This window comes from Myxine glutinosa, chromosome 1, assembly GCF_964187855.1.
Source record: "Myxine glutinosa chromosome 1, kmMyxGlut1.1, whole genome shotgun sequence".
Lineage (NCBI taxonomy): Eukaryota > Metazoa > Chordata > Myxini > Myxiniformes > Myxinidae > Myxine > Myxine glutinosa.
Genome location: NC_136261.1, coordinates 409,005,978 through 409,030,071, shown reverse-complemented (window position 1 = coordinate 409,030,071; position 24,094 = coordinate 409,005,978). Strand labels below are relative to the sequence as shown.

The 24,094-nt window shown below is 41.1% G+C and overlaps 1 protein-coding gene across 1 annotated transcript; it reads left to right on the top strand.

The window, feature by feature from the left end:
- Nucleotides 1-1,294: 1,294 nt before the first annotated feature.
- On the top strand, nucleotides 1,295-23,471 carry LOC137417559 (homeobox protein BarH-like 1). The gene is made up of 4 exons (XM_068103495.2): nucleotides 1,295-1,978; nucleotides 14,092-14,320; nucleotides 14,526-14,610; nucleotides 21,655-23,471. The coding sequence occupies exons 1-4, from the start codon at nucleotides 1,756-1,758 to the stop codon at nucleotides 21,895-21,897; spliced, it is 780 nt and encodes a 259-aa protein (XP_067959596.1). The 5' UTR covers nucleotides 1,295-1,755; the 3' UTR covers nucleotides 21,898-23,471.
- The last annotated feature ends 623 nt before the right edge of the window (nucleotides 23,472-24,094 follow it).

Genomic DNA, 24,094 nt, shown 5'->3' with positions numbered 1-24,094 from the left:
GCGCGGGCCGCAGTGGCTGAACCGAGCGCTGCTACCACATGGTAGAAGCGGGTGTCGTCGGCCGTGATGCCTCGCAGGGCGAACAGGGAGTCCGCCTGGGCGAACCAAACCGCCGCGTGAGCCTCCCAGAAGGTAGGCAGTTTAAGGGCAACTGCCGTGTCCATGTCGGTAGGTCACCAATGAAGGAGCTGTGCTCCCACGTAATCGGAAGAATGGACACGACAAAAAGCTGGAATTCGTCCGAGTTTCTTTATTGTCACAAAACAACTCGGGTACTCTGAAAAGCCCGTTTATCGGGCAGCAATATATATACACACATTATCCCGGAGCGTTTGCCGGGAAAGGCGAGAGGGGGCGTGGCCAGGCGTCCTGGCCGCGGCCTGGCAAGTCGAGGGCGGGCATGCCCGGGCATGCCCGGGCGTCTCGGACGCGGCTTGGCAAGTCGAGAGCGGGCGTGGCCGGGCGTGCCCGGGCATGCCCGTGCGTCCCGGCCGAGGCCTGGCAAGTTGAGCGCGGGCCTGCCCGGGCGTCCTGGACGAGCCCGGCATGGTGATCGCTCCGCGTCCTTGGTAGGTGCAAGGCGATTGTGTAAACCCAGCGGTAGCTGCTACAATACCATGTTATAACCGTCTCTAGTCACATTGTATATCTATACCATGGTATAACCGTGTCTGATCACAGTATATCCATACCATGGTATAACCGTGTGTAATCACAGTATATCTATGCCATGGTATAACCGTGTCGATCACACAGCGTATATCCATACCATGGTATAACGGTATTTGGCGGGTATGGTACCATTGGATAGATTATTTGGGTATGTTTTGTACGACATGTTAAACTACCGATACCATAACGACACGTTTTGCGAGCGCCACGAGGACGTTGAACCCGCACGGTTTGTAGGATTGAATATTTCCCATATATGGAAACGTTTAAACAGTTAAACGTTTCAGTTTAAACCACTCATGTTTAAAAGCTTTATTTATAACTTTAAAAAACCTTAAAAACAAATAACATTTGCCGATAATTCGCGGGCTTTCTCGAGGGGGGTGGTAGGGCAACATGGTGCACATTCCTCGGAAGGACCACGAAGACCGATGACGCTTGTCCTCTTGGGGTCGATGATGCATCGCCCGCCAATGGTCACCTGGAGGCGAAACATTTTGTTTCCTCCTCTCGGACAAACAGGACACTTGTTCTCCGGAGAACGTGAAAACACTTAACGCATTTTTTGTAATTCGCGTGTTTTGAAAAGTCGTCGCCGGGTGTGAATTGATGGCGTGTTCGTGGTCACGAGGCGTGTAATTATTTACACCAGCCTCGGACGTACACCGCGCCCTCTCCATCGGCGGATTGCTCGGAGCGCAGGTCCCTCCGCGCCAAAAAAAGTCGTGCGGATGAACACTGGACATGAGTAGCACGGCGGGCCGAATGGTCCTGTCGTAGTTGGTCCTACAGGAGAAGTTCGCATTTTACGCTGGGAGAAAGGGAGGGGACGGGCGTCGAGAGCAGTGGGAGGAGGTGAAGGAGGAGGCAGCGAGGGGAACGCAAGCCATTGCTATTCCGACGCTTTGCTACTCCGCACCAGACGTTTTCCTGCATGCCCGTCCATCAGGATGGACCTGGAGAACATGAGACCTTGAGTCGGCGATCGGGGGCCGAAGCATCTTACGGGACGCTGAAGGATTAACTGGTAACGACCAGGTCCCTTTCTCCCCGCGTCCCAGGTGCCTCGACATCGCAAGACCAATGCACCACCAGGCTACAGACATGCCCCACGTGGGGTTTCGACCTAAGGTGTTGTTGGATCGATCTCGCTCTGCCCACCGATACCGCTCCTTCATGATAGAGGAAATATTATCCACTCCGTCAGCTGCTCCTCGACTGATCAAGTCCATGTCATATCCGTCTGGGGACCTCCTGCACTTCGGCCTGCACGCTTACACCCCACGGCACTACCACGATCACACAGGTGAGTGGATGCCTCACCTCATTGGACCTGATTCTGAGCATCAAGAAGCGACACTTTCATACACAGTCCACGTGTAACTGTTAACACTTTAACGTATCGGGGTATATCGAGTATGTAGAGGAACATGCTCAAAAGAATACTTTCATGGATGTGGTGCTGCATGTGACTAATCATATACGAATAAATGGTATTTTGTCATCCATCTTGTAAATGCAAGTAGGAAGTATTATTATTTATGAATACCACTTTGGCCCTTTTAATCTGTGCCATACCTCCACTACTACCCCTGCTCAAACCCATCCAGTAGCCAAACACAATAAAATACTATTCACACCAGGAAAAGGCAGATCATTCTAACGTTTGATTGATCAACAATGGTGAGACAAAAATGCAAACTAAACAAACAAGACAATGGATGTGAACAAATGAGGCAATGCGGACGAACAAATATGACTGTGTAGATTGACAATCAATGCAATGCACATTCAGCAAACTAGGCAAATCAGACTAAACACCAAGACATTAGAATTAGCAATCAATTATGCATGCAATTTAGACTAACAAGGCAATGTATGCTGATTAATAAACAAGGCAATGCATGCAGACAAATAGACAAGGCAATGTATGTCGACTAATAAACAAGACAATGTATGCAGACTAAAACAAGACAATGCATGTGGACTAATAAATAAGACACTGAATGCAGCCTAATAAACAAGACAATGTATGCAGACTAAAACAAGACAATGCATGTGGACTAATAAATAAGACAATGAATGCAGACTGATAAACAAAGCAATGTATGTATACTGATAAATAAGGCAATGTATGTAGATTAATAAACAAGGCAATGTATGGAGACAAATAAACAAGACAATATATGTAGACTAATAAATAAGGCAATATATGTGGACTAATTAAAAAGACAATGAATGCAAACTAACAAGACAATGCATGTAGACTAATACATAAGAATACATATGTAGGCTAACAAAAAGGCAATGTGTGTAGGCAAATAAATAAGGTAATGCATGTAGACTAATAAACAAGGCAATTTATGTAGACTAAAAAATAAAGTGATGCATGTAGACTAATAAGGTCATGTGTGTAGACTAATAAACAAGGTAATGTGTGTAGAATAATAAACAAGGCCATGTATGCAGACTAATAAACAAGACAGTGCATGTGGACTAATAAATAAGACAATGTATGCAAACTAATAAACAAAGCAATGTATGTATACTGATAGATAAGGCAATGTATGTAGATTAATAAACAAGGCAATGTATGAAGACAAATAAACAAGACAATATATGTAGACTAATAAATAAGGCAATATATGTGGACTAATTAAAAAGACATTGTATTCAAACTAATAAGACAGTGCATGCAGACTAACACACAAGAATGCATGTAGGCTAACAAAAAGGCAATGTATGTAGACAAATAAATAAGGTAATGCATGTAGACGAATAAACAAGGCAATTTATGTAGACTAAAAAATAAAGCGATGCATGTTGACTAATAAGGCAAATTGTGTAGACGAATAAACAAGGCAATGTGTGTAGAATAATAAACAAGGCAATGTATGTAGCCTAACAAGGCAATGTGTACAACCTATTAAACAAGATAATTTATGTAGACTAACCGACCAGTCATGTATGTAGACGAATAAACAAGGCAATGCAATTGGAATAATAAATAAGAATGCATGCAGACAAATAAATTAAACAATCTATGTGGACAAATAAACAAGGCAATACATGTGGACTACCAAATAAGACAATGTATGTCGACAAATAAACAAGGCAATGTATGTCGACTTTTAAACAAGGCAATGTATGGAGACAAATAAACAAGACAATGAATGCAGACAAATAAGCAGGGCAATGTAGGCAGATCAATAATTAAGGCAATGCATGCAGACTAACAAACAAGGCAATGTATGTAGACGAATAAACAAGGCATTGTATATTGACTAATAAATAAGCCAGTGTATGTCGACTAATAAACAAGACAATGTGTGAGACTATTTTGACAATGTATGTAGACTAATTAATAAGACAATGCATGTCGATTAATAAATAAGACAATGTATGTGGACAAATAAGCAAGGCAATGTATGTCGATTAGTAAGCAAGGCAAATGTATGTGGGCTAATAAATAAGGCAATATATGTCAACTAATTAACAAGTCAATAAAGACTAAGCAAACAAGTCAATGTAAGATAATATACAGGACAATGCAGACAAATAAGCAAGGCAATCAGATTAATAAACAAGACAGTGCTAGACAACTAGATAAGTCCATGAAGTTAATAGGCAATTAAATCACACGACCAATATTAATAAACAATTCAATCACAGCACAAACATTAATAAACAATTCAATCATACTACTCACATTAATTATTGGGTAAAATGCCAGGGGCATAGAAAAGGCCCCTTTATATAAGGGTATGTGCCATGTGGCAAACTATAGAAAAGAAGAGACATTCCATAGCTTATAGAAAATGTCAAACAATAGAAAAGAAGCGACGTTCAAAAAAATCTCGTGTGCATTCTGAACTACCCTTGTGTTCTGAGGAGGAACCAAGTAATGCTCTGGAAAAGTTCATATAAAGGGGTGCCAATTTGATTCATAAACCTGCATAAAGCAGTAAATGTATTTAATTTGCCAGATGTAGGGCACCCCTTTATATGAACTTTTCCAGAGCATTACTTGGTTCCTCCTCAGAACACAAGGGTAGTTCAGCATGCACATGAGATTTTTTGAGAATGCCCCTTATATTGTATTGTTTGGCATTTTCTACAAACTATGGAATGTCCCCTTTTCTATACTTTGCCACATACCCTTATATAAAGGGGCATTTTCTATGCCCCTGCCATTTTTCACAAGATGCATTTTAAATACAAACAAAATGCATTTGTTCATCGTACAATGCTTTATTCAAGACGATAAAAAAAGACTTGAAAAAGCAAAGGGAAAACAATATTCAACCCAGACAGGATTTGAACCAGCAATCCCCAGCTTGGGAGTCTGATGCTTTATCCATTAGGTCATTGAGCCAGCATGTTAGAATCATTTAAAATGTTTTAAAGGGGTATAAAGTGTGTATATATGTATATAATTTATCTATATACAATATACCAGTAGAAGCCAAGAAACTAATTTTCAGTCCCCATGTTAAAGTTGCATACAGAGAAACCGTCCCAAAAAAAGGAAGGGGCACTTTGCGCCTCTCTTGATTTCAATACAATAAGAAATTTTTTATTTTTTATTTTTTATTTTTTTTGAATACTGAATCGAGGCTCGTGAAAGAACTAACATTTATTTCACAAACTAATCAACCAGACAAACAAAATATACAAAAAGAGGGAGCGGAAGACAAGATGGGGAAAGAAGGGGAAGCACACAACCACAACATTTGAGAGCAGGGAGTTTTTTTTTGTATACTGAATCGAGGCTCGTGAAGGTATAATACTCATAATCTGCTTGATGTGGTATAATACTCATAATGACGCTGAAAATCAAGGTTTAAGAATAATTACGTTTTAAATACGAACAAAATGCATTTGCTCATTGAACAAGATGTTCAATTTATTTATTTATTTATTTATTTTTGTATATTGAATCGAGGCTCATGTAAGAGCTAACACATTCAACATGAAAACATGCACACACACATAAAACATACAATGAAGGGAGCGGGAGACAAGAGGAGGAGAGAGAGGGAAGCACACAAGCACAACAACAGTAGAGAACAGGGATGTCGGTAGATCTGTGGAAGGGAGAGGGCTGGGGAGGAGGGAGGGGTATACGGTATAAAGCAAATGAACACAACTAATAATTTCACTCCTAGGAATTTCAGGAAAGAAGTTAGGGATTGAAACAGGAGGATTTGGGGTGTTTTAGTGGGGGTAGAAAAAAAAAATCAAGGTTTTGGATGGGGAAGACAAGAGATAGTGGTGAACAGCTTTTTTAAAGACCTAGAGGGAGGAGTGGGATTGAAGAGAGTGAGGGAGTTTGTTCCAGAGGTGGGAGAAAACAGGATGAAAGAGCGAAGGTGAGCAGAGAGTCTTGATTTTGGCAGTTTCACCAGAAGAGGGTTGCTGGCAGATCTTGTGCATCCTGCAGGAATATTTGGGGGACAGAGCCCAGACAGAGCTGGAGAAGCAAGGCCGGAAAGGAGTCGGTAGAAGGCAGAAAGACCACCAACCTGCCTGCGGTGAAAGAGAGAAAGGCCCTCAGAATCAGCTTCTTCGCAGGAGATACCAATGATTCTGAATGCTTTGGTTTATACAATGTGAAGCCGAGCTAGGTGTGAGGCAGGAGCACCAGCCCAGAGGGGAGAGCAGTATTCCAATGAACTGCAGATGAAAGCTTTGTATGTGGTGAGTAGCTCAGAAGTGCCAGAAAGGACTTCACATGACAGAGGATGCCCAGACAGCAACCAGCTTTGGAGGCCAGCTTGGAAATGTGGTTTTCCCAGGAAAGATCATGGCAGATAGTGAGACCCAAAAGCTTGAGTGACAGAACTTCTTCAAGAGGATTGTTGAGAAAGTATATGGGAGGGTTGTCCAGATGGTCTTTTCAGAGAGACAAAGTGAGAGTGTGAGATTTGTCAGGATTGAAAGACATGTTCCACTTGTTTCACAAGTTTGTGATTTTATCCGGGTCTACAGAGAGTGAAGGGGCTGCTGCCTGCCGATCTGAGGGATGAGGTATGGAGCGGCAGAGAGTTGAGTCATCAACAAAGACATAGAGAGGATTTTCCAGAGAGTCGGGGAGATTATTAATGAAGACCAGAAAAAGCACAGGGCTCAGAACACTGCCTTGGGGAACTCCAGCCTCAACAGGAAGGGATGTTAAGATCATTCCATTCAGGGCCACACGTTGACTGCGACCAGAAAGGAAGTCTGCAAGCCATGCATGGAGGTTTCCATGAATACCATAGGAGGAGAGTTTGGTGAGCAGAGCTGGGTGCCAGACCGTATCGAAGGCACGAGATATGTCAAGAGAGACAACTCTGATTTCCTGTTTGACATTGAGGACCTCCATCCATTGTTGAGACAGCAGAAGCAGCATGTCCAGAATCGAGTGACCTGGTCTGAATCCAAATTGATGATCCGAGATCAAGCCATTGGAGAAGAGGAAGGATTTGATGTCAGAAGCGATGATGGATTCCATGACACTGCTGATTATTGGGAGCAGGCTGATTGGTCTGGAGTTGCAAGGATCTGTTTTTGCACATTTTTTGTGTAAAGTGGTAATGTTGATTGATTTCCAAGCTGATGGCAGATGACCTTGAGCAAAAGAGAGGGTTACGAGAACAGAGAGAGGGTGTGAAAGAGTGGCAGAGTAGGATTTTAGGATCCGTGGGCTGATGCCGTCTGGTGCAGTTGCAGAATCAGAGTCGAGGTTTGACAGAAAATTCTCCACCTTGTCAGGAGAGGACACAGAGTCCAGGAGCAGCTGGGTCCAGAGAGAGACGGGTTTGGGACACAAGATTTAGAGGCAAACACAGAGTTGAGGCATTCAGCTTTTTCACGTGCCGTGTCAGCTGTGGATCCGTTTGAGGTAAGGTAGGGGATGGAGGGGGAACAAACACCAGAAACAGATTTGACCAAACGCCACCAGGATTTGGAGAAGGGAGACAGGTTTGAAAGTTCAGTATTGAGAGTAGAGAGATAGTGTTTCCTGGCTCTCCTGAGGGTAGACACACTTCTTCCGAGCTTTGTTAAAGGAACTGCGATTTCCTTCAGTTGGATTTGCTTTCCAGGAGGCAAAGGCAAGTTGTTTCAGGGAAATTTGCTCTTTATTCAAGACGATATAAAAGACTTGAAAAAGTAAGGGGAAAACAATATTCAACCCAGACAGGATTTGAACCAACAATGCCCATGCTTTATCCATTAGGCCATTAACTCAGCACGTTATGTTTGTGTAATTATATTTTGAAGAGTTATAAAGTGCTTATATATTTATATATTTTATTTTATTATATATTTAATTTTAAAGCAAAAACTATAGCACTTCAGTGGAATTTGTTTCGAAAGCGATTAACTAGACCTATTGGCCGATGTATATTCCAAGTTTCAGCTCGTTTCATTGGATAGTCCTTGAGATATGAGCGCCAACACATTTTGGGTGGAAGGACGGACGGACAGACAGACACCAACGTGATTTCGAGGGTTTTCGAAATAAAACTAAACAAGGCATAAACGGACGTTGCTGAAATTTGGAACATGTTACCTCAACGTACAAAGCATTTACTTCTGAAATTTGCAGCCACTTTCATCCAGTAGAAGCCGATTAACGTATTTTCAGTCCCCATGTTAAAGCTGCATGCAGAGAAACGATCCCTCATATAAATAGGGAGGGGAGCTTTGCGCCTCCCTTTGATATACAATACAGTCACACTACTAACATTAACAAACAATTCAATCGCACTACTAACATTAACAAACAATTCAATCACATGACTCACATGAATAAACAATTCAATCACACTACTAAGATTAACAAACAATTCAATCAGACTACTAACGTTAATAAACCATATAATCAGAGTACTAACATTAATAAACCATATAATCACACTACTAACATTAATAAACCATATAATCACACTACTAACATTAATAAACCATATAATCACACTACTAAGATTAATAAACCATATAATCAGACTACTAACGTTAATAAACCATATAATCAGACTACTAACATTAATAAACGATTTCATCAGACTACAAACATTAATAAACCATATAATCAGACTACTAACGTTAATAAACCATATAATCAGACAACTAACATGAATAAACGATTTCATCAGACTACAAACATTAATAAACCATATAATCAGACTACTAACATTAATAAACCATATAATCACACTACTAACATTAATAAACCATATAATCAGACTACTAACATTAATAAACCATATAATCAGACTACTAACATTAATAAATGATTTAATCAGACTACTAACGTTAATAAACCATATAATCAGACTACTAACGTTAATAAACCATATAATCAGACTACTAACATTAATAAACCATATAATCAGACTACTAACATTAATAAATGATTTAATCAGACTACTAACGTTAATAAACCATATAATCAGACTACTAACATTAATAAACCATATAATCACACTACTAACATTAATAAACCATATAATCAGACTACTAACATTAATAAACCATATAATCAGACTACTAACATTAATAAATGATTTAATCAGACTACTAACGTTAATAAACCATATAATCAGACTACTAACATTAATAAACCATATAATCACACTACTAACATGACTAAACCATATAATCACACTACTAACATTAATAAAGCATTTAATCAGACTGCTAACGTTAATAAACAATTCAATCGTACCACTAACATGACTAAACCATATAATCACACTACTAACATTGATAAACGATTTGATCAGACTGTTAACCTGAGAAAGTATCGTTAATTATCAAAATTTGTCGATAATTTATAGGTTATAAAATCAATTCTGTTTTCAACAAAACTCGTTGGATATCTGTGTATGTATTACTGTCTTTGACTCTATAAATATGGAAAGTGTATAATAGTTAGTATAATAATTATGGATAAATAATAGTAATTTACATAAATAATTTCAATATTAATTATGTTTAAATAATAACAGTAATTTTCCAAATCATTGACTTGTTGCGGTTTTGTCGTTCTGGTTAACGCAAATGTGTAATTTTCGGGATTTTTATAAACACGTATTTGAAAACACTTAAACATCCCGGATCGGAATCCTCTCCACCATTATTTAAACACAAAAGAGGGACAATCTGTGGAATGGCGATTTTGTTATTGGAATGGCAATGTACAGTTCGACACGGTGCTGTCCATCATCGTTTCAATAACGACGTCTCATGGGAATTAGCGGCGATCCACGTCGCGTCTCACACGTGCTTCGTTTGAATGTTTAACGTCCGGGATGAACAAATCACATTGACCTCGCGTTTCGTTTCGTCATTTGTTCACAAGGATCTACATCTCACAATCATCTGATCAGTTTTCGGGTTCCGATGTATATCGGATGTGTGGAAAACTATGGTATTTGGAATTCCATGAATGATTATATTCCAAATAAATATGCATGAAATTCTGTTTAACTTTATCGTGGTTCAGAAATAATCCAAAAGCCCAAAAATAATCCTTCATGGTTCACATGACACATCCAGGTTTGCAAATGTGATTTTTATCATTTTAAAATCATATTTTAACTCTTTTTTTTGTTTGTTTCAAACTTTTCGTATATTTTTTTCCCGGTAAGTGCTGAGAAAGAGAGAAAACAAACGGTGGCATTTTTATTCGTCCTGATACGTTTCGACAAAGTCGTACAATGCATTTGTCGAGACGTGAATTTACGCAAATTTTAATGTGAATGTGAATTTACGCAAATTTACGCAATTTTTAACAATGCGCAAATCATGTGGAACATAGCATCAGGATTTGTACAAAGCATCAATAAATTATTGTTTTTCTTTTTGCGTTTTACCAAGTTTAATGTTTATTAAATCATCGGAATGGTAAAGTTTATTTTCGATTGACGTTGATCGATTATTCGTGCATTGCTTGCTTGACTTGGCTGTCTGGTCGCGCTGAGGTTGTGGATCCACGTTTGGAGATTATCTGGGTGGTTGGAAAATCAATTGACAAGTTGTGGACAAGTTTTATCGAGATAGACAACTATTACGAGGTTTACGATTAAGTTTTGGCTGTTGTAGAATTATTATCATTTACATCCTTTAACTAGAACGACACTCAGTAGAGAGCATACCTCCACCTGGTTGGCCATATCACTCAATGGCGAAGAATCACTTTAAAAATTATACCAACTGGATCTGGATCTTCACAGAAATTGAATCGATTCTTCCTTGTCACACACACAACCTGCCCAACAAGTTTCGTCCAAATCCGTCCACAACTTTTTGAGACATCCTGCTATGTATCGATTTTGGCCCGATCTCCCAATGGTGAAGAATCACTTTAAAAATTCTAGTAGCCGGATCCGAATCCGGATCTTCACCAAAATCTAATCATTTCGTTCTTGTCACATTCGCTACATCTTTGCCAAATTTCGTCTGATTCCGTCCACAACTTTTTGAGATATTTTGTTCACAAACGGACGGACAGACAGACAGACAGGGGTGAAAACATAACCTCCATCTACCTTTGGTGGCGGAGGTAAAAATCCATGCAATACTTCAGGAACAGCCGTTACTGTTCAAAAAACGGTTGGATTTGTGAGGAACAGATGTGAAAAAGCGATGTGTATGTCTGCGTGAGCGTGTCTGCGCTTCATGATTGGAAATATAAAACTATCTTAATTTAGACTTGGCTCTTACACGAGCCTCGATCTTGTATATACATTTTTATTTTTATTTTTTTTACTTAAATGTAGTTGTACACCTTTGCGGTACCGAGATAGACAAGTTTTCTCACTAATAACTACAGTATTACATATCGGGCGGTTGAATTACGCAATAAATAAGTTATAGCCACTTGTACGTAATTTATCATTAGCATCTCAACATAGATTTAAATAATAATTATAATATCGCCACTAAATGTCGATGTGTACTTTGTCGTACGAAACTGGATTTATCGTTTTATTGGAAAAGTTTTTAAAAAACGGGACACGTGAGGATTTTTCAGCGAACAAGTCATGTATGTGTGTGCGCTTTGGAAATATACCTGAGAGTATGGTTTCATGTGTTGTATAAATACATTTGTTATTTACATGCATTATATGAATGCATGAGATGTGTACAGGTCTTCTGTGTGAACATGTATCACCTGTACTACCTGCGTTGTGCATGCACATGTTGCTTGTATCTGTGCTTCTTGTATATATTGCGCATACCTGTGTTGTGCATAGACGTGTGGCATGCACTCGAGTTGTGTGTAGACGTGCTACCTGTATCTGAGTTGTGTGTAGATGTACTTTTAATAATACGCAAATCATGTGGTACATAGCATCAGCATGTCTTCATGCATGTCTTGATGCATGTCTTCATGCAGGTCTTCATGTCGTTATGCATGTCTTCATGTCTTTATGCATGTCTTCATGTCTTTATGCATGTCTTCATGTCTTTATGCATGTCTTCATGTCTTTATGCACGTCTTCATGTCTTCATGTCTTTATGCATGTCTTCATGTCTTTATGCATGTCTTCATGTCTTCATGTCTTCATGTCTTCATGTCTTCATGCACACATCTATGTAAGTTGCATATAGATGTGCTGCATGTACCTGAATTTCACAAAGGTGCACTGCATGTACGGGAGTTGCAAGTAGATGTGTTGCATGCAAGTATCTGAGTTGTGAGTACACGTGCTGCATGCAAGTACCTGAGCTGTGTGCACAAGTCCTGCGTGTATGTACCCGAGTTGTGCGTACACACGTTGCATGTATATACCTGAGTCGCATGCAGAGGTGCTGCATGTAAGTAACTGAGTTGCGTGTGCAAGTACTGCTCCATGTAGCCGAGTTGCTCGAAGACATGTTGCATGTACCTGAGTTGCACATAAACATGCTGCATGCACCTGAGTTACACATACACATGCTGCATGCACCTGAGTTGTGCATAGAGATGCAAGTAGACATGTTGCATGTATATGTACCTCAGTTGCATGTCCACGTGCTGCATATATATGTACCTCAGTTGCACATAGACGGACTGCCTGTACCTGAGTTGCACTAAGACGTGCTGCCTGTACCTGTGTTGCGCATAGACATGCAGCAGATACCAGACTTGCACGTAGACGTGCTTCATATGTGTACCTGTGTTGCGCATATACGTGCTGCATGTACCAGACTTGCACGTAGACGTGCTTCATATGTGTACCTGTGTTGCGCATTAACGTGCTGCATGCACCAGACTTGCACGTAGACGTGCTTCATATGTGTACCTATGTTGCACATATATGTGATGCCTGTGTGCACCTGAGTTGCATGAAGACATGCTGCATGTATGTAGTTGAGTTGCACGTAGACGGGCTGCCTGTACCTGAGTTTCACGTAGACGTGCTGCCTGTACCTGAGTTGCACGTAGAATGCTTCATGTGTGTACCTGTGTTGTACGTAGATGTGCTGCCTGTATGTAACTGTATTGCACTTAGACAAACTACATGCCTGTATCTGATGTGCACATAGACGTACTGCATGTACCGTAGTTGCACATAGATGTGCTTCATGTGTGTACCTGTGTTGCACATAGACATGCTGCATATACCTGAGTTGTGTACCTGAGTTGCACGTAGATGTGCTTCATGTGCGTACCTGTGTTGCACATAGACATGCTGCATGTACCTGAGTTGTGTACCTGAGTTGCACATAGATGTGCTTCATGTGCGTACCTGTGTTGCACATAGACATGCTGCATGTACCTGAGTTGTGTACGTGAGTAGCACGTAGATGTGCTTCATGTGCGTACCTGTGTTGCACATAGACATGCTGCATGTACCTGAGTTGTGTACCTGAGTTGCACGTAGATGTGCTTCATGTGCGTACCTGTGTTGCACATAGACATGCTGCATGTACCTGAGTTGTGTACGTGAGTTGCACGTAGATGTGCTTCATGTGTGTACCTGTGTTGCACATAGACATGCTGCCTGTATGTATCTGTGTTGCACAAAGACGTGCTGCTGCCTGTATGTACCTGTGTTGCACATAGACGTGCTGCCTGTGTGTACCTGTGTTGCACGTGCACTTGATGCTTGTATATACCTGTGTTGTACATAGAAGTGCTGCCTGTATGTACCTGCGTTTCACATAGACGTGCTGCCTGTGTGTACCTGTGTTGCACGTACACGTGCTGCTGAAGGTACCTGTGTTGCACATAGCCGTGCTGCTGCCTGTACGTACCTGTGTTGCACGTACACGTGCTGCTGTACGTACCTGTGTTGCACATAGCCGTAATGCTGCCTGCATGTACCTGTGTTGCACGTACACGTGCTGCCTGTACGTACCTGTGTTGCACGTACAGGTACTGCTCGAAACAAGTGTCGTTTTCTTCGTTTCATAAGGCCTACCTACGCTCACACACAGAGACGCTGAAGCTGGCGGTGGGTCCCGGGGTACCTGGCTCCACGGGCCTGCTCGGGGCCGCACACCCGCTCGCCGTGTCCCTCCAGCTCCGCAGCAAACTTCACGACGCCGAGGATTGCGCGAAGAAGGCGAAGAAGTGCCGGCGGAGCCGCACCGTGTTCACCGAGCTGCAGCTCATGGGTTTGGAAAAGAAGTTCGAGAAACAGAAATACCTTTCAACACCAGACAGGTGCGCGGCACGTTATATCACATTATTACAAATAGCCAATCACGCAGAGGTTAAAGTTTATGAGGTAATGTGTGTGTGTAGATCTCGAGCCCATGGACACGTAACCATTACCTCGCACACGTAACGAGTACTAGCGGCTAAGAGAGCTAGGCCCACGTCGTTTTGAGATGCAAACCGAGTCCGCGCCATCTTTGTTCCTCCTCAGGATCGACCTGGCCGAGTCGCTGGGACTGAGCCAACTTCAGGTGAAAACCTGGTACCAGAACCGGCGCATGAAATGGAAAAAACTGGTTTGTCACCTTCACCGTCATATCGGCCATTTGGGACTCGTCATTTCAATCAAAACAATTTCCATAAATGACGTCATCGATTCCTGCCGGCATCGATTGAGCGCCATATTTAATTATTTAATGTATAATTTTCATCGATTTTTATGAATTAAAATGGTTTATAATGATTGTTATACCATGTATCTTATTATCGAACCAGGACCCAGACTTTATTGGATGTTTAAGATATCACTTCATGACGTCATATTAAATATATATACAGTATATATATATAATATATATACAGGTGCCTAAAGGGAATAGTTATACGTTTCATGGAATACAAACATACGTAAAGCATTGACATAACTATTACTAACATAGATAATGTAAAATCATCTGATGTGCTGAGACAAACACTTGTTCCGTCAAAACCATGGAGTGCACATTTTAACAAGGCCATGTTTCCTGCCAGGCAAACATGATACCTGTGTCAACACGAATGGTGAAAGGGTTAATTTGCAAAGGCAGTCGCAATTGGTGCAAATTATGTGCGTGCACCGCCTTCTCTTGTGTGTTATACAATGGGTGGAGGCTGGAGAGCGTGGCTCCGCCTACAATCCAACCTCTGCCTTGTCAAATATATATATATAGATATAATATACATACAAATACAATTATACACACATATACATATACATATACAATTATACAGTCACGTGAAAAAGTAAGTACACCCCATGGAAGGTTTTTTCAACATATTTCGACATACAACTATTTGATCTTCATTTCAACAATATTGATAGATAAAGGTGATATAATACAACAAATATCATGAAACATTTACATTTTGTAGTCCATTGTATAATTTAAATAAACATAAATGCAAATTTCGCATGTGGAAAAAGTAAGTACACGCTTGGCTCTAATAGGTGGTATTGCCCCCTTTGGCAGAAACAACCTCAAGTAGGCGTTTCTTATAACTGTCTACCAGTCTCTGACATCGACTGGGAGAAATTTTTGCCCACTCCTCCATGCAGAATTCTTTCAGCTGTGCGATGTTTGAGGGGTTTCTTGCATGCACAGCTCGTTTCAAATTCCCCCACAACATCTCGATGGGATTTAGATCCGGGCTTTGACTTGGCCATTCCAGAATCCTCCATTTCTTTCTTTTCAGCCATTCCTTGGTGGATTTACTGGTATGTTTAGGGTCATTGTCATGCTGCAAGGTCCACCTTCGGTTGAGCTTCAACTCTCCGCCAGATGGCCTCACATTATCCTCAAGCACCCTCTGGTACAATGAAGAATTCATAGTGGATTCTATGATGGTGAGGTGCCCAGGCCCTGCTGCAGCAAAGCTGCCCCAAACCATAATATTTCCACCACCATGCTTTACAGTTGGTATCAGGTTCTCGTGGTCAAATGCTGTCTTTGGTTTTCGCCAAACATGTCTTCTGGTACTGTGGCCAAATAGCTCTACCTTTGACTCATCTGTCCAGAGCACATTGTTCCAGAAGTGCTGGTCTCTGCCGAGGTGTTCATTGGCAAACTTTAGTCTTGCCCTGATGTTCTTTCTGGACAGCAAAGGTTTCCTCCTGGCACACCTCCCATGTAGATCAAATTTGTGCAGCCTCTTTCTAATGTTGGACTCGTGCACTTTGACATCAACAGTGGCAAGAGCTACCTGTAGGTCCCGTGATGACATTCTGGGTTCTTCGAGACTTCTTTCAGCATCTTGCGGTCTGCTCTCGGGCTGAACTTGCTGGGGCGGCCTGGCCTGAACAAGTTGGCAGTTGTTTGGGATCTTCTCCACTTGTAGATGATCTTCCGGACAGTCGAATGATTGATTTCAAATTGTTTGGAGATCTTTTTAAATCCCTTCCCAGACTCGTAGTCATCCATAATCTTCTTTCTGAAGGCCTCAGAGCTCTTTTAATCTAGGCATGGTGACGCCGCACACTTCAACAACAAAGAGCAAACCAAACTAAATGTCTGAGGTTTAAATAAGACAGGTCCCTCCAAGATCCTCTCTAACGATGTTCTAATCATTTGCACCTGAGCTGGTGCACCTGATTCTTATGTGAGGTATTTGAAGTAGTGATAAATGTAGGGTGTACTTACTTTTTCCACATGCGAAATTTGCATTTATGTTTATTCAAATTATACAATGGACTACAAAATGTAAATGTTTCATGATATTTGTTGTATTATAATCACCTTTATCTATCAATATTGTTGAAACTAGGGCATTGCCCGTACTATATCTATATCTAAAATTATATCCCCCCCCTCTATTTACATGAAATGGTTTGGTCCAAAGCGAACGGCTTGCGAGTACGGTGACAATCCCCCCCCTCTATTTACATGCAATGGTTTGGTCCAAAGCGAACGGCTTCCGGAGTTTGGTAAAGAAATCGCCATCGCGTGCACAAACGCGCAGGAAAGCGAATGAATCGCAAATTCGGTTTTATTAGTTTTAAAACATAGTTTAACGCCAACATAGTTTGCAAACGTGAAATAAATGAATACGCTCTCAAATGTGCCATCCGAGGCAGAGTGTGTCCTCCACGTTCGGCACACGCGATCGTTCGCTGCTCTCTGATTGGTTGAATCGTTTTTTGGACATAGCTCGGTAAGTAATTGTCCGATTAATATGAAACCTTGAAAAGGCACATCCTCGGGTCCCCAGCAATATACCTGGCAAGTTAAAAGTATATCGGACCCGTGGTTGTCGAGAAACAGCGGTCACAGACAAACAGACGTACAGACGTACAGACGTACAAACGTACAGAGATTACTGGAATTATAGATAGATGAAGATCAAATAGGTGTATGTTGAAATATGTTGAAAAAACTTTACATGGGGTGTACTTACTTTTTCACGTAACTGTACATACATATACATATACATACACAATTATACATACATATACATGTACATGTACAATTATATATACATATACATGTACAATTATATACATATATATATATATATATATATATAGATACATATACATATACATATACAATTATACATACGTATACAATTATACATATATACATATACAATTATACATATACATATACAATTATACATATACAATTATACATACATATACAATTATGCATACATATACAATTATGCATACATATACAATTATCCACATACATATACATATACAATTATACATATACAATTATACATATACAATTATACATATACAATTATACATATACAATTATATATATACAATTACACATATACATATACAATTATACATATACAATTATACATATACACACACATATATATATATATATATATATATTACATGCACACGCAAGTTGAGTCACCTGATCAAGATCGCATTATTTAGACTTCTTTCAGTCAATCATCAAGAAGATTGATGTTTAAAGCTGTAGCAAAAATTAACCAGAGTGCAACTTGGCAAAGATGCCGCAAATGGCCGAATTCCCTTGTTTTAGACAAAGACTTACACCCCGTGTAGTCCCATAGAGACTGTGAAACCTTTGTACTGTATATATCAATTTCCATTCTGCATACGGAATTAAAATTATTAAATGTAATCGGTTTGATTCCCGACAAAGAAATTACCTTTGAATGTGACACGTAGACCAGGGGACATCAGCCCAGGGGTATGGAATTGTATACAAATGAAAGAAAAGGCTTCACACAGAAACAACTCACTCATATATTATCATATACACAGGGTGTCCCATAAGTCTGGACGCCTTGTATTCACAGAACGTGCTCAATGTGTCTACCCTGTAGCCTGTACCCCCCCCCCTTCCCACCCCCCCTCTTCCCACCCCCTTCCTATTCCCACCCCCTCCCCCTTCCCAACCCGCCCCCCATTCCCACCCCTCCCCCTTCCCACCCCTTCCCCTTCCCACCCCCTCCTCATCCCCATAGCTCCCCCTCTGGAACCATCGGGCAAAATAAATAATTCATGATTTTTTTTCATTTCATGATGTTCCGAACTTATGGAACACTCTGTATGTACATACATATACATATGTATGTACGTATGTATGTGTGTGTGTGTGTGTGTGTGTGTATATATATATATATATATATATATATGTATATGCATATGTATATATTTTTAGAAACAGGAATCAAATTCCTGCGAGGGGCTAAGTGTGAAAAAATTCTGACAACACGGGGCTCGAACCACGGACCTCCGTTGATAACGCGTCAACAGCCCACTACGCTATTGAGCCAGCTGCAATCTCCTCAGAACTTTTCCACACTTAACACAGCGAGCTTTATAATGGCCGATGTCATACGTGCCTGCTAAGCAGACCCCGAACGTGAGCGTAAGTACTAAGTATATGTATGCGTATGTATGTGTGTATATGCAGAAGTGCATTGAAGATTAACCCACATTCCAATATACACTTTTATCAACATGTTTATCAACATTCAAGGCCAACATGTTGGAGCTTCAAACTTTACCTAGATTCTGAAGTACCTCCACCCACAATTTGGAGCCTCTCGGTGCTACGGGTTCGGCCATGAAAGATAAACAAACAAACGTATAAACACTTGAAATAATATCTGGGAACGCAATGTCAAACCATCCAGCAAAACCCTTGCCAACAAACTCCTCGGGCAGCACAAACACTCTATACAAATTATGTTACATCAAATGCACGTATGATATTAGCAGGGGTACCCAGCATTGTCCGCTGCTGTTCTAATCCAGGTGACATTTTGAAGAAATCTAATTTTGTTTTGTTTTTCTATTTTTTGTGGGGGCCTGGAACACTTCCCTACATCCACTAAGCCATGGGGTCTGGGATCATTTTACATTAGCTTTCACTTCGCTACAAAGGCGCTTCGCTTACTTCGCTTACACTACAGTGATGAAAAAAATAATTAAACCTTTAAAAAATTTATATATTTTTTAATGTTGTCTAAAACACTCCATGACCCTCACTAATGAACCTCTGAAAGTTTGACAAAATCCCTTTTGGCCATATCTGAGAAAAATGGTGACAGACAGACGTCTATCTTATGGTATCGTAATTATATGACAATATATTAACGCTCTTAGGGTTATTCAGTGTTCACAAATATAGGAGGAACAGCCACAATAAGTGTGCTCTTTTCTGCTTGTAACTAATTATTAAATTGATATATATACTGTATATGGGAAAATTACCATTCCCAGACCAGGAATCGAACCCAGGTCCTCTGGAAAACCATACCAGTGCTCTGCCATCTGAGCTGTCAGGGAGATCCCGACCAAGCATGCAATTTTCCCACACATATGATTGCCGCTCTCTTTCCGTTACCGCTTCCAGGGCACTCGCTGCCAACCATAGGAGCACCAACGGCCTCAACACGAGAAGGTCTTCCTCCAATGGGGGGGACAAATGCATGTCCTCTATTATAAACACCACTGGGGGCGCAGTGAAGGAATTCGATTAATGAACAGGATTAAATAATGAAATTGATATTTGTGGTTTTCCAGAGGACCTGGGTTCGATTCCTGGTCTGGGAATGTAATTTTCCCACATATATTAAATTTAATTATTTAATCCTGTTCATTAATCTAATTGTTACTAATTGTTGGTTTCCTGTTCCTCTTTGCTGTTGTTCCTCCATGTATACATGGTATAACCTCTGACTCACTGATATAAATGTACGGTATTTTCTAGGTGGCATACTGATATAACTTGAAGCCAATATTCCATAATAAATCACAAAACTATCCGTAAATATCCAAAAACTAAAATACTGTATCTGTAAACTAACCTCAGCCAGTGCTACTCACTCCCTGAGCCGGAACAGGGGCGTAACCTGTAGGTATGTGTAAATAACGAGCTCATACTGCTCACCTGTTCTTCATTTATTCCATTCATCGATGTACTTCATTTAATCCATCCATCTATGTAGTTCATTTACTCCATCCATCTATGTAATTCATTTAATCCATTCATCTATGTGCTTCATTTAATCCATCCATCTCTGTACTTCATTTAATCCATCCATATATTTACTTCATTTAATCCATCCATATATGTACTTTATTTCATCCATTCATCTATGTACTTCATTTAATCCATTCATCTATGTATTTCATTTAATCCATTCATCTATGTACTTCATTTAATCCATCCATCTATGTACTTCATTCAATCCATCCATCTATATCCTTCATTTAATCCATTCATTGATGTACTTCATTTAATCCATTCATCTATCTACTTCATTTAATCCATTCATCTATGTATTTCATTTAATCCATTCATCTATGTACTTCATTTAATCCATCCATCTATGTACTTCATTCAATCCATTCAACTATATACTTCATTTAATAGATTCATCTATGTACTTCATTTAATCCATCCATCTGTGTACTTCATTGAATCCATTCATTGATGTACTTCATTGAATCCATTCATCTATGTACTTCATTTAATCCATCCATCTGTGTATTTCATTGAATCCATTCATCTATGTACTTAATTTAATCCATCCATCTATGTACTTCATTTCATCCATTCATCTATGTACTTCATCTATGTGCCCTTCGCTCTGAGTCTGAGTAGTCGGTGGTTTGAACCCTCCGCGCTTAGTCTGAGTAGTCGGTGGTTTGAACCATGGCCGGGTCATACAAAACACTTTTTTAAAAGTGTAGAACATGAAGAAACTACCTTAGGTTGGCAGTCATTGCGCAGCCTTTGATGGGCCTGGTCCTCCCTCCTCCTGCATCCTCCTCCTGCTCCTCCTTACAATTATTGTAAGGAATTCATATTTACCATATCCCGGTTGGACACGGCATATAATTAACGATGGGAATTTCCAAACGGTTTCATATGAAGTCAAAGTGCAAGGAAAACTCGGCACTTATACACATTCAAACATTGATTACACGATGATCATTCAATGTTGCTCATTAATTTTTTTCGCTTCATATACGTTTTTATTTCATTTAATTTGCTCTTACATCGGTCTCTGGTGACCTGTACCTGTACTCGCCAATAGTGCATCGTTTCTGCCAATGAACGGAAACCTGTGTGTGCGGGCAGGTGCTCCAGGGAGGCGGTCTGGAATCCCCTACCAAGCCCAAAGGTCGACCACGCAAGAACTCCATCCCAACGAGCGAGCAAATCGCGGCGGAGGAGAGATTGCGAGCAGAGCGACGGGAAAGCGACCCCTCGGACCCCCAAACCGTCGGCCTCGAGCTCACGGGCTCAGAACTGAGCTCGGATCAGGTGAACGGTGATGACCGAGTGGAAGAAGGGCCACCTGATGACCCGGACCATCAATGAAAGTCCAAGTTGACCCATTCGATTCCGTGAGGTCTAAAGAACTTGCTTCTTGGATTCGGTGTCCGGTGGAAGCACCTGTGGGTAATCTGGGCACCCGCCTTATCCTACCACCTGTGCAGGTCCGGAGATGGTCATCACTCGAACTATAGGGATGGTCGTGACGTAAATAACCTTTGTGTGGATCAATGGACAAGGTCCATTAACTCACAAGATGGTCTTAAGAAGTGACAAGTGCGAGAAAGATCTCATGCAGGTCTCACCCACCACACCAAAATACTGGACCCCTACCGGGATAGGTCCCATCACCCGATCACCTCACCAAAATACTGCACCCCTACCTGGATAGGTCCCATCACCCAATCAACACCAAAATACTGGACCCCTACCTGGATAGGTCCCATCACCCGATCAACACACCAAAATACTGGACCCCTACCTGGATAGGTCCCATCACCTGATCACCGCACCAAAATACTGGACCCCTACCTGGATAGGTCCCATCACCTTATCACCGCACCAAAATACTAGAACCCTACCTGGATAGGTCCCATCACCCGATCAACACCAAAATACTGGACCCCTACCTGAATAGGTCCCATCACCCAATCAACACCAAAATACTGGACCTCTACCTGGATAGATCCCATCACCCGATCACCTCACCAAAATACTGGACCCCTACCTGGATAGGTCCCATCACCCGATCAACACACCAAAATACTGGACCCCTACCTGGATAGGTCCCATCACCTTATCACCGCACCAAAATACTAGACCCCTACCTGGATAGGTCCCATCACCTGATCACCGCACCAAAATACTGGACCCCTACCTGGATAGGTCCCATCACCTGATCACCGCACCAAAATACTGGACGCCTACCTGGATAGGTCCCATCACCCGATCACCTCACCAAAATACTGGACCCCTACCTGGATAGGTCCCATCACCTGATCACCACACCAAAATACTGGACCCATACCTGGATAGGTCCCATCACCCGATCACCGTTCCAAAATACTGGACCCATACCTGGATACGTCCCATCACCCGATCACCACACCAAAATACTGGACCCCTACCTGGATACCTGTGGCACCCTCGTGTACATATGACCTGTTTGCACGTGTAGATAAATCGTCCGTACACCTATAACAAGACCGGCGATTGACGGGTCGCTCTAGCTCTGTGTGCCTACGTCATATGACGTAAGGGCTTTAAAGGTACGTCCGGAGGTCAGGTGTGTCATGTTCTGCGTACATGTACAAAAGCGATCTTGGCGATGCATGTGATTATAAAGGGACCATTGTGCATGAAACTTGGTGTTAGTTCCGTTCATGTAACATTTCTATTCCTGATATAGCGTTTTGGGAATTTGGGAATATTTTTTTTTTTTAAATCTCATATATGCTTGGGGTGTTTTATACACACGGCTGGTATAGGTGGGCCTGGGTCACGTCGAACAGGTGAAACACTCAATCTCAAGATTCCACATGTACAGTCTGTCCGGTATTGCTGAACGTTCCGTGAATTTTTGTACTTTGTGACCACGAAATAAAATGTCGGGAAAAGCGCGTCCGACTCCGTCAGCGTACGTACGGGTATGCACACGGTCGTACCTGGCAGGTACCGACAGCACACGGGATCGGTGCATGGTGGGTTTTTTTTTTTTTTACCCACAATCAAATTTACCTGCAGTACTCTTCACAAGCATGCACCTGTGGTGACATGACACTCGCTCCAAGATCTGTATCCAAGAAAATGAATCCTGAATGTATCACTTTCAATAACCTTTTAGTTTCCATAAATGGGATTTCACATCTTTTGTACCCTTTACCTGTATTGCTCTTTTATGCACATATACACGTGAAAATCCTACTAAATGCGAAAACTGTAGGATGGGGCCCATTTTGAACCCGTGTAATTCTGTTGCGAGAAAACGAAATTGAATAAACTTTTTACAGGATATAGGTACATATTCCAAGTTTTTGTGCTAAAATTTTAATTTAACTCAGATGTGTAGAAATTAAATTAAGTGCAACATAAACAACAGCTGTAAACGAGAACGGCACTCAGTCGGGAGCATACCTCCGCCTGGTTGGCCATATCACTCAATGGTGAAGAATCACTTAAAAATTAAACAACTCTCATATCCGAATCCGTATTCAGATCTTCACCAAAATCGAATCAAATCGTC